General features: G+C 40.8%; 1 protein-coding gene across 1 annotated transcript; it reads right to left on the bottom strand.

Moving 5' to 3' along the window:
- Positions 1-92: 92 nt before the first annotated feature.
- Positions 93-5,221, bottom strand: LOC133496530 (cytochrome P450 3A27-like). Its single transcript, XM_061812232.1, has 13 exons — positions 4,949-5,221; positions 4,469-4,562; positions 4,339-4,391; positions 4,158-4,257; positions 3,959-4,072; positions 3,781-3,869; positions 3,540-3,688; positions 3,331-3,458; positions 3,144-3,222; positions 1,896-2,056; positions 1,593-1,819; positions 1,346-1,508; positions 93-1,261 (listed from the first exon to the last, which is right to left on the bottom strand). Exons 1-13 carry the CDS (start codon positions 5,017-5,019, stop codon positions 1,172-1,174), a joined length of 1,518 nt encoding a protein of 505 aa, XP_061668216.1. The 5' UTR covers positions 5,020-5,221; the 3' UTR covers positions 93-1,171.
- Positions 5,222-10,686: the final 5,465 nt, after the last annotated feature.

The following is a 10,686-nucleotide window of genomic DNA, read 5'->3' as shown; positions in this document are numbered from 1 at the left end:
TGCACAAAGTTGACAGAAACAGATTGTTATTTTGAAACGGGAACATCCTTGGCTTTTATTTACATAGTGTTTGATCGCCTCTTAGTGGCGCGAAGAGATTATTACAAGAATAAAGCAAATTCTTCGACACACCTGCTCAATCTCGTCAACTCAATAATATCAAGGATTTATTCAACATTTTTATTTGGTTTTGCCTATTCATATGTCATCAGATTATAGAAACATGTCTTTTAAAAAAACACCTCTTCGAATGTCTCAGGCAAAACGAATCGAAAAGGATTCCATAAAATAGTAGCTACAGGATATACACGACTACATATACACAACACATATATGTAATATATAATACTTGAAATCATTTTTTTCCCTTCTCCCTCGTTTTTTGAAGAACACCTGAGCCAACGTTGCTAATTGTGTTTTAACGTTAGTCATGATAGTCGTATATTTTTATGGTGGCATTTGGCATAAAAAAAATTGCACAGCCACAGTACTCACATATCATTACAGTAAAAACAGAGGGCATTTACAGTATCTCATTAATATTCATATCAGATATTATCTACTATTCATATCACCAATACTTATTTTTGCCTGGGTGGAGTCAAAGTCAACTTCTTTCTACTTTTTTGAAATATGGAAAATAAACGATATTTGCCCATTTCATTGTTTATCCATCCAACTATTTTCTTTGCCGCTCATCCTCATCAGGGTCGCAGGGAGTGCTGGAGCCTATCCCAGTTATCAACAGGCAGGAGGTAGGGTACACCGTGAACTGGTAGCCAGCCAATCACAGGGCATTTATTGTTTATTTCCTGATCAAAATTATCTTTCCAAAGCAAATCAAAGCACAGTGTGTTAACAAATTTGGAAGACATGTACAGGCATCCCTTCCATACTTAGCGTAATTGTTTTGATATACCTTTAATTATGTAGATTAGGTACTTCGGTATTTTAGGCAGAGTAACAATCGAAAATAAAAAAATGTGGAATTACAAGAAGGATCACATTGCTTGCTGAAACTTTAATTCAATTCAGTGTTAAAGAATAGCCAAATGCATCAGACATCATCCCAATAGAGAGACATTTATTCACCTCCCATTGCAAAGATGGACAGTAACAATTACTTAAAAAAATGTATATATATTACATGAAATCAGTTTTCTGTTGAAGTTCAATCTGCTGTGGGTGCTCTTGCCTTGAGTTTCAGTTTGATGGGATTCTTGGGTCTCGTAAAGCCGTCTCTTGCCAATACCATTGGAATCTAGGTAAATAGTTATGATGATTAAAAAAAAAAAAAAAATCCAAAAGCCATCATGCTTCAAAGTGACTAAAATTGCTGACTCACGTCTGTTTCCTTGCAGCTGACAAAGCTGTAGTGCTGCAATATCTCCACTAAAGCCAATTTCATCATCAGGAGAGCAAATCGCATACCAATGCAGTTCCTTGGCCCCGCTCCAAAAGGCAAGAAGGTGTAAGGATCTATATTGTCTTTGTTCTCCTTGCTGAACCTAAAACAAGGACACAACAAACGCTCATCCAGGCCGGTTGACAATGATGAATGTTCCTCCTCCCTTAGCCGTTCATTCCCATACCTTTCAGGTTTGAAAGAATCCGGCTCAGGCCACAAAGACGGATCACGGTGGAGAGCATAAATGGGTACCATTACAACAGTTTTCTTAGGAATGGTCACACCATTGACTTCCACGGACATCTTTGCTACCCTTTCCAGTCGGTTTGCAATAGGGTAAAGCCTCGATGACTCGTTCATCACCATATCCAGATATTCCATCTGCATCAGGTCATCGTAGCTCGGCCGTACCTAAATTCATTTCAAGTGCAGTTGCGGGGACACTAAATATTAGTTGATAAGATTCAAGAAAAGTGGGATAAGTAACCTTGTCTGGAAATGTTTCATCAATCTCCTCTTGCAGAGCCTTCTGGATGTCAGGGTGAGTTGCAAGGTTGTAGGCTAGGAAGCACAATGAGCTGCTGCTCGTTTCATAGCCGGCAAAGATGAATATCAAGGCCTGAGAGAGGATTTCATGATCGGTCAGACCTGCAAGACGAATACAATGTGATCACTTAACGAGACACGCAAGCATTTTTTCCTTTTTTTTTTTTTATTACTGTGTAATTGAACCCAGAAATGGTTGCCAGCCAATCGCAGGGTACATGGAGACAGACAACAGTCGCACTCACAATCACACCTTGGGGCAATTTAGAGTGTCCAATGAATGTTGCTTTTTTTTGGAATGTGGAAATCCACACAGGCAGGGCTGGAATTGAACAAGGATCCTCAAAACTGTGAGTCCAATGATTTCTAGCTGACCCACCGTGGCGCCTCATGTAAATCATTGTTATATATATATATATATATATATATATATATATATATATTATATATATATATATATTATATATATATAATTTATTTATTTATTTTCAATTACACTGTTGTGGCGGAATGATGAATCAGCTGGTAAAGCATTGGCCTCACAGTTCTGAGGACCTGGGTTCGATCCCGGTAACGCCTGGGTGGAGTTTGCATGTTCTCCCTGTGCCTGCGTGGGTTTTCTCCGGGCACTCAGATTTCCTCCCATATCACAAAAACATGCAACATTAATTGGACACTGTAAATTGCCCCTAGGTGTGATTGTGAGTGAATATTTGCCACATTGTTTGTCTCCATGTGCGCTGCGATTGGCTGACTACCAGTTCAGGGTGTACCAAGCCTCTTGCCTGTTGACAGCTGGGATAGGCTCCAGCACTCCTCGTGACCCTCGTGAAAATAAGGGGCAAAGAAAATGGATGGATGGATACACTGTTGTGACACAAAAATGTGAGGATCACATTGACTTTTGAATTCTGATAATTTTCCTGTGTTTCAAAAATGTGATCAAATTTCATTATTATTACTTTAACAAAGTAATTGAAATAGTTGCTCCACTAATATATTTTCAAGAGAGTAAGTTGTAATTGCACCCAAAGTAATTTTCCCAAAACTCCATATATCTCTATATTACTTTGAAGAAAAACCCAAATCTAAGGTTGTCCTATACTCCAGAAAAAAAATGGATACAGAAGACATTGAACAGTATTATGTTAAAGTAAGTGCTGTATATAGCTCATGTGTCCCACCCTACCTTTCTGATTGTTCATATCTTCTTTGCTGGATTCTGAAATTTGAGAGTCCACCATCAACTGCATGAAATCAACACGGTTCTGCCAGGCAAGAGAAACATTTTGGGTGAAGGGGAAGAAGATGAATCCAAAAAATGACAGAATTGTACGACCACAAACTACTCATTCATTGTCTTCTGACTAAATTACTTCAGAATCGTTTTTGTTTCGCTCTGATTTGATGGTCTTGAGGAAGTTATAGAAGAAAGTCAACACGTCAGCGGGGAAGAAGGAAAATTCCATCTTCTCAATCATTGGACGCAAAAATGGAAAGAGAACTGAAACCAGAAGGAAAAGATGTATTGAAGCTGTTAAAAAAAAGGGACACACGGACACGAACGAGACAGAATTGGACCTACCAATCAGCACAAGCACAGGATTCATAAAGTCAAACTTGGTCATTTTTTTAATATTTGCCACAAATGGATCACCGGGACGGTTAATAGAGTCAATGTCCACACTGAAAGCAGTGCTGGCCACAACATCCATACTGTAAGGTCCAAATACACTGCAAAAACATCCCACATGGCGTTACTATTCACTGTCAAAAGAAATACATTGTCAATTGTACATTGAGGTGCACAAAAATTCCCCACTCACTCTTTGACATCAATGACCTCATCAGCATCTACCTTCCTCTGAAGACTCTTGAGCAGATTACTAGAATGCTGCAGCATTATTGAATACATCTGTAGCAACAAAGATACAAGATAAGCAATTTAGTAAGCATGCAATGGTGAGAAGATGTTTATGAAAAAACAGCAACTGTGTTTTCCACCTCTTTTAGTCGCCCACTTGTGAATGAGGGTGAGAGCACGCTGCGGATCCTCTTCCAATGATCATCTTCTACTATAGAGACGGCGTCACTTAAAGGTCCATTTAGGCCCAGATCCTGAACACAGCAACACATTAGAGCCAGACAATATGTTGCTTTTGTCTCATCTTGTTCAATTACAATTTATCTTAACTTCTCTTACCCGTCTGTTGGTAAAGACAGAATAGCACTCCTTAACCAAGATGGTTTTGATCATGGCCGTGTCCATAATCGCCATGACAGGCTGTCTTCCATCGTACAACCTTCCAGCAAGTATTGTCAAGTAACTATTTAATATCAACAACATACGCTAAACAACACATACTGTTCATACATATACTCACCCCCAAACCTTTCCGTACTTTTCAAAACATTCTTTGTCAAAATTATGGATGCCCTAGCAAATAATGGAGGAAAAAATAACTACATGTCAAACATGTGACCGGTCAGGTTTTGTGGTTGAATGTGTCTTACCCGCCGGTACTCCAAAAATGTCCCAATAAAGGGCAATGGTTTTGGACCTTTGATCCCAATTTTTTTAAAATAGCCATAAGGAGCAATTCCATACCTGGAAAAATAAAAGTTCACATACAACTTTTATTACTGTCAAAATGAATCCATTTGACATTCCAAACCCGAGCCACCTTGTCATAGTTTAAATTTTAAATATAACTTGTGATTTACGATGATTCTCTTTTCATGTGCCGCCTTAACTTCATTTATTTATTTACTTCTGTGACGTAAAAGATGTTTCCTTTGTGCTGACAAATCTTTTTTAAGGAAATCACCGATAGTTGTTATAACTTGTAATAGATTGTGGGTTTTTCGGGTTTTTTTTGTACGCACCATTCCACACGCTGTCAGTTTTGTGTGTGGCGAAGACAAGTTAATAATTCATGGCATCATTTGTGAACCTTTCAAAATCTCAAGTAAACATATCAAAAGTTGACTTACAGTGCTAATAGAGCGATGACAATGGCTGTTAGTGTCCAGGTCTCGATGGAAAAATACAAGGAAAAGTCCATCTTGTCCTCCTACGTGGTGTCAACAATGTCTTTTCAAATCACAGCAGGTTCCTCAAGTGGCGTTCGTGCAGAAAAGCACAGTGTTACGCAACAGATACTAACTATCAGCCCAGTGGGACAAAAGCCTGGGGAGGTGTGGAGCAATTTACGCAATACTTTTTTGTCTCCTGATTACAGCCCTGTCAGATTCAAATAACATTTGGCAAATAACATTTAAACCTTGCATGTGGAAGGTACGTGGTTACAGCTGTTTTTATTCAGGTAAGAAATGTAATGAGTTGTTTTATTCCAAATAAAAACCTGCTTAATAGATGGCATTTCATACATACAGTACACTTTATTTTGTTAGTGATTCTTGATACTTGTTCCTCTCAATAAAAATATTGAGTCCACCATTGTAAGTCTTCGTTCTTCTACTTAAATGGGAAAATCAACCACGTCCTTTTATCAGAACTGAAAAGGTACCATAAAATGGAATCTATTTATTGCTACATTAATGTAGTGGTTAAGACAGCTGCCCACCATGCACGTGTCCTGTTCAATCAGTCAACTTTATGATGACTGGTGATCCCAATGTGTGTAAATAAAATTGTATCTTGAAGACATAAAATGCCTGATTTTACTTTAATCTGCACAGTGGTCAACCTGAGTTGGAATGACTGTTTTTCTTCTTTTTTTTTTAATCTCACAATATAACACTAAAGTCATATAGTAATCAGTTTCTAATCACCCGTATACACCTCATTGTAGTTATAACTTGCGATCAAAGGTTGTGTTGCTGTGTCACTATCCCCCTTCCGTGCAGAGCGTATGCTCAAAATCTGTCTACTGAGATCAAAATTGGAATCAGCTTTATTGGCCAAGTGTTTCAAAACACACAAGGAATTTTTCTCCGGCGGTCAGTGCCGCCCTGGTAGGTCATTTGTTCTGTTCAACTGATCAACTCTGATCCAGAATAAAACTCATGTTAAAATATGAAGAATACAAGATTTATTTAGACTTATAGTTAGACTTTTGAACACGACAAAGAACATTGACATGTGGAGCAGTTTTATATTGATGAGGTTTTATGGAGCATTCTCTTATCTGGGTTGTCTAAATTGTGCACATCATATTGTCCTTAGGAAAATATGATATTATATGGTGGCTTTCTACATACTGTATATGCAAAAGACATTGTTGTAATGTATTTACATTTCATGTTTTGATCAGTTGTGTAAAGGAAAAAAAAACACATGGCTAATTCCAAAGTAATGAGCTTTGGTTTAATTATGTAACTTTGAGGAAGGAACTGTAATAGTTGCACGACTATAACATATTCAACAGGGTTGAATGCGTGAGGACCTTTGCCTCGACATTGCAGACACAGAAATTATAGGACATTTCTGTCATTCTCTTTGCATGCACACTGGTGTGAATTCACTTGCATGTGTCCATGGGCATACAGTCCTGGAATTCTTTCACTGGGTGTGGCACTACTCACTTATTGAAACAAATAACTTATGTACACAAAAAGAGCTTATGTATCACCCTACTTATATTCTCATTCTATAGACTTCCATAGTTCACTTAGCTCCTCCCACCACATTACAGTTGTATAGCAAGGTTCAGGATCCTTGTCTTGCAGTTTTCTTCTCCTGTCCTTGTCCTTTCCTATCTTGTCCTGTTCCTCCTTCACAGGTGTTGTACTACAGTCTCATGCAACAGCCATCTTTAATGTTTCTTTGTTGTAGATATGGAATGGTTTACTTTTCTCATTCTGTTTAAGGTTACTACTTTGTCTTGGCCTTTTTCCTGTCTCTCAGCCCACTGGAAATTCTGTTCTGTTCCGATGCGCAGGACATAAGTGTGTAAACAAAGGCCCTCGGAGCTCCAGGCCGCCGACACGGATGGTTCTTTGGACGGAAATGAGGCAGAGTCTGATGAGCGAGCTCCGGCAGCGGGCCTTTAGCCGAGCTTCCAGGCGACTGAGGCCGTTAGCCCCGGATGCCAAAGCTCGGTTAAAGGCCTCCGCCGCCGCCGAAGCTCAGGCAAAGGCCTCCGTTGAAGCTCGGCTAACGGCCTCACCGGACGCCAAATCTCAACGAAAGGCTTCTGCTGCCACCGAAGCTCACCTAAAGGCTTCCGCTGCCACCGGAGCTCAGCTAAAGGCCTTCGCTGCTGCCAAAGATCGGCTAAAGGCCTCCGGCGCTGCCAAAGCTCGGCTAAAGACCTCCGCCACCGCCGAAGCTCTGCTAACGGTCTCTCGGGACGTCGAAGCTTGGCTCATGACCCACCGCCGGAGCTCGGGGGCCACTGCCGGAGCTTCAGTGGTGGTGGAGGCCTTTAACCTAGCTTCGGCGTCCAGGGCTAACGGCCTCCGCCGCCTGGAAGCTCGGCTCGCGGCCCGCCACCAGAGCTCGCTTGTCAGACTACACGTCATTCCCGTCCGAAGAACTATCCGTGGCTGCCGGCCCGGAGCTCCCGCGGGCCTTTGTTTACGCACTTATGTCGCATGTAGGCCTCCGAGTAGTCAGACTCCGCATCATTCCGTCCGAAGAACCATCCGAATATTCAACATAAATTACAGCCACAGTTTCAAATGTGTATGGAAGTATTCATTCGTCTTCCCGATCAACTGATGCTGGTAATTCTTCATCAAGTGAGGATAAATACGAGAAATCGTTGCTGGGCATAAATGGTGTCCCACGTATTCGAGCCTTTGTTGCGGCATGGTACACGTCACATCCGCGCACGAAGGTGAATGTGACTCGCGAAAATGGCAGCGCCCCTGAAAATTCGTAATTGTCAATAGAAATCTTCTCAAAACACTATTAAATGAGAAAGGATTCAACATCACATTGTCAAAATAGGGTACATATTACATGACCGACTGGATACACTGTTCATGCAAAGCACTGGATTTCCCCTTTTAAAAAAAGCTATCATGTTACATCATTCCTTTTAACCACACTCAATCAGCATTTGGGAAGTGAAGGCACAAATTGAATTAATAATTTACAATTCATGATGTACAATTTCAGTTGCTCAACCGTCTGGGGTCTCTGTTCTCATATTTTGTGCTTCATAATATGCCACACGTATTTTCAACAGGGAACAGGTCTGAACTGCTGGCAGGCCACTGGAGTACATGCACTCTTCTGCGATGCTGGTGTAACGTTCAGAATGTGACTTGTTGTTGTTTTGCTGAAAAAAGCATGGAAGTACCTGAAAAAAAAAGCATTGCTTGTATGGCAGCATATGTTGCTCTCAAAACCTGTCAGTACCTGTCATTAATGGTGCCTTCACAGATGTGCAAGTCATCCATGCTGCGGGAACTCACACCCCCCACCACACATATGCTCCATTTTAAACTTTTTGGTGCTAACAATCCAAATAGTCCTTTCCTCTTTGGCCCTGAAGAATATGACTTTGGTAGTTTCCAAAAACAATTTCAAATGTGTACATGTTCAATCATGGTCCTCTTTCCTCTTCATGTTAGTTCATCTCAGATAAGACCATGCCCAGAGAAGCTACTGTTTTTTTTATTGTTTTTTTTTTTTTTTTTTTTTTTTTTTTTTTGCAAAAGGGAGCTTGAAACATGACTGAGAAATGTAAATTTTTCCATCACTTTTACACAGCTTCTTGCAGGAACGTGCACGGGCTGTCGGTCTTCGAAGGATTGTGGCGGCATCTTGAAACACTCAAAGACTAAAACAGAATTATGTCAAACATACTGAACATAATAATGAACAGAAGTCATTCAAGGGTTGACTTGATACAGTGGCGAGATCACTTCCAAAAAGTGTCAAATGTAAAGTACTTTCCACCGAAACAGTGTCAGACTGTCATGCCCGTGCCTTGCAGCCCGGGCTGGGCGTGGCCAGCTAATCAGGAGGCGCACACCTGCGCCTCATTGCGAATGATTGAACCCAGTATATATAGGACCCTGGGGCCGACTATTCCTTCGCCAGGTGGTTGCCTCTCATTCCTCGTTCCCGCACTTCCGTACTCCTGACGTCTACCTCCCGTGTACTGACCAACGCCTGTCCCCTGTCCCCTGACCAACCCTGTAAGCCTGCCGCTACTGCTACTTCTGCTTGTTTCGATTGACTCACTGATTACCGACCTTGGAACGAAGAAAGGCTTCCTCTGTACTGCTTGCTCGTCTCCGGAGTCGTGCATTTGGGTCCGCCCTCGAGTCTCGTTGGTGACACAGACAGGCTACTAATTTGAAAAACAATTATTGCGAGGAAATCCTTGGCTTGTGTCAAAATTGACCCAGAAAATAATGTGTGCATGGAAACTGAAGAGTTACAAAACTATCAATGTTTATTTCATGTCGTGGTGCCGGAGCTTAGCGCTGTTGCTTACTTCATATCATTAATCATACCATCCATCAGCCATTTTCAATGTCGCTTTGCAGTTTGAACCCTTGACACTGACACAGGCATAGTTATTGCTGTTATTTTTAGACAAAAGGACGTAGTGATGTTGAAAACCATTTGGACTGACAGTGTGACCTCCAGCTGTTTGCTGGGAAACATTAATTCACCTAATTGAGAATGGGGCCCAAATTCATCCACCCGGGGACTCGGTGACATTGGAAGGAACACCAGTCTGATAATGGACATTTTGTAAACTATGTCACAGCGCCTTCCCCCTCTTATATTCATTTTCTTCACTTATCATACAACAGCAAGACATGGAGGAGGCTCATGCTGTGACCCCTTCCGAGCCGACCAGAATTTCACATTCAAGTGTTTGCATAAAAAGATGTGAACCTGTCAGAAGAACATGCTGATGCCAGGCGGGGTAGAAGTGAAAATTGTGGAATTGTATTTTATCAGTATCAAAATAAAGGGTCTCAAAAGCTGCTAGACCATAATGAAATGTATCAAATGATTAGGCAATTCCACCAGAATAAAGCTTAAGTTGCTTTTGTTTTTAATTACACATTTAATCAAAGCATTAGATGCAATGCCTCTTTTTGTGGGACTAATAGTGTGATTGAGTAAATGAATGAAATTACAATTAAAAGTCGCCAGCAGAGAGCGGTATACTTTAACATTTATGGAAACGGCGAAGGTTGTTGCGGGACGAAAACTGGCACTGAGAGAAGCTTTTCCTCTCGTTTAAAAGGTCATCCAATACGGCGTTAAATTAATTCCACAGCACATCCACAATCTCAATTAACCCCCATTGCGTCAAATCAATGAATGAAATGAAACGAAATTGTAGTCTTTGTTGCGGATCGTCTATCATCCAATTTTCAAGTCAGTGCTTTGTTAATGCAAAGTCCTTCAAAGTAACACTTGGAAAGCAGTTTACTGCCAGTTGTTTATAGCTGCAACTTCATAGAATGAAGTCTCCATGTTAAGAGGAGCTGGGGGTCATTTTCTGGCAAAAAAAAAAAAAAAGTTACAATTATTGAAGTGCAATCAAGCAAATTAAAAAACATTCAAAGCCTTGAGTTCAAAACATTTTTCATTTAGATTCGAAGATGTACATGCTGCAACTGTACATGCCAGTCTTATTTAGCTAGCATCGATTACTATTACTGCCAAAGTTGGAAACGATATTTGGCTCTATTAAGCTGGTGCAATGTTTGTGCGGCAGCAGGTACAGCAAACTTAACACCCTCCAAGCCCCACCCTGGGGAGTGGAGTAGTGTGACTTTGTCCCCAC

The sequence above is a fragment of the Syngnathoides biaculeatus genome, chromosome 2 (assembly GCF_019802595.1).
Source record: "Syngnathoides biaculeatus isolate LvHL_M chromosome 2, ASM1980259v1, whole genome shotgun sequence".
Taxonomy (NCBI): Eukaryota; Metazoa; Chordata; class Actinopteri; order Syngnathiformes; family Syngnathidae; genus Syngnathoides; species Syngnathoides biaculeatus.
Note: the sequence above shows the minus strand (reverse complement) of the source record. Positions and strands in the feature narration are given on the sequence as shown.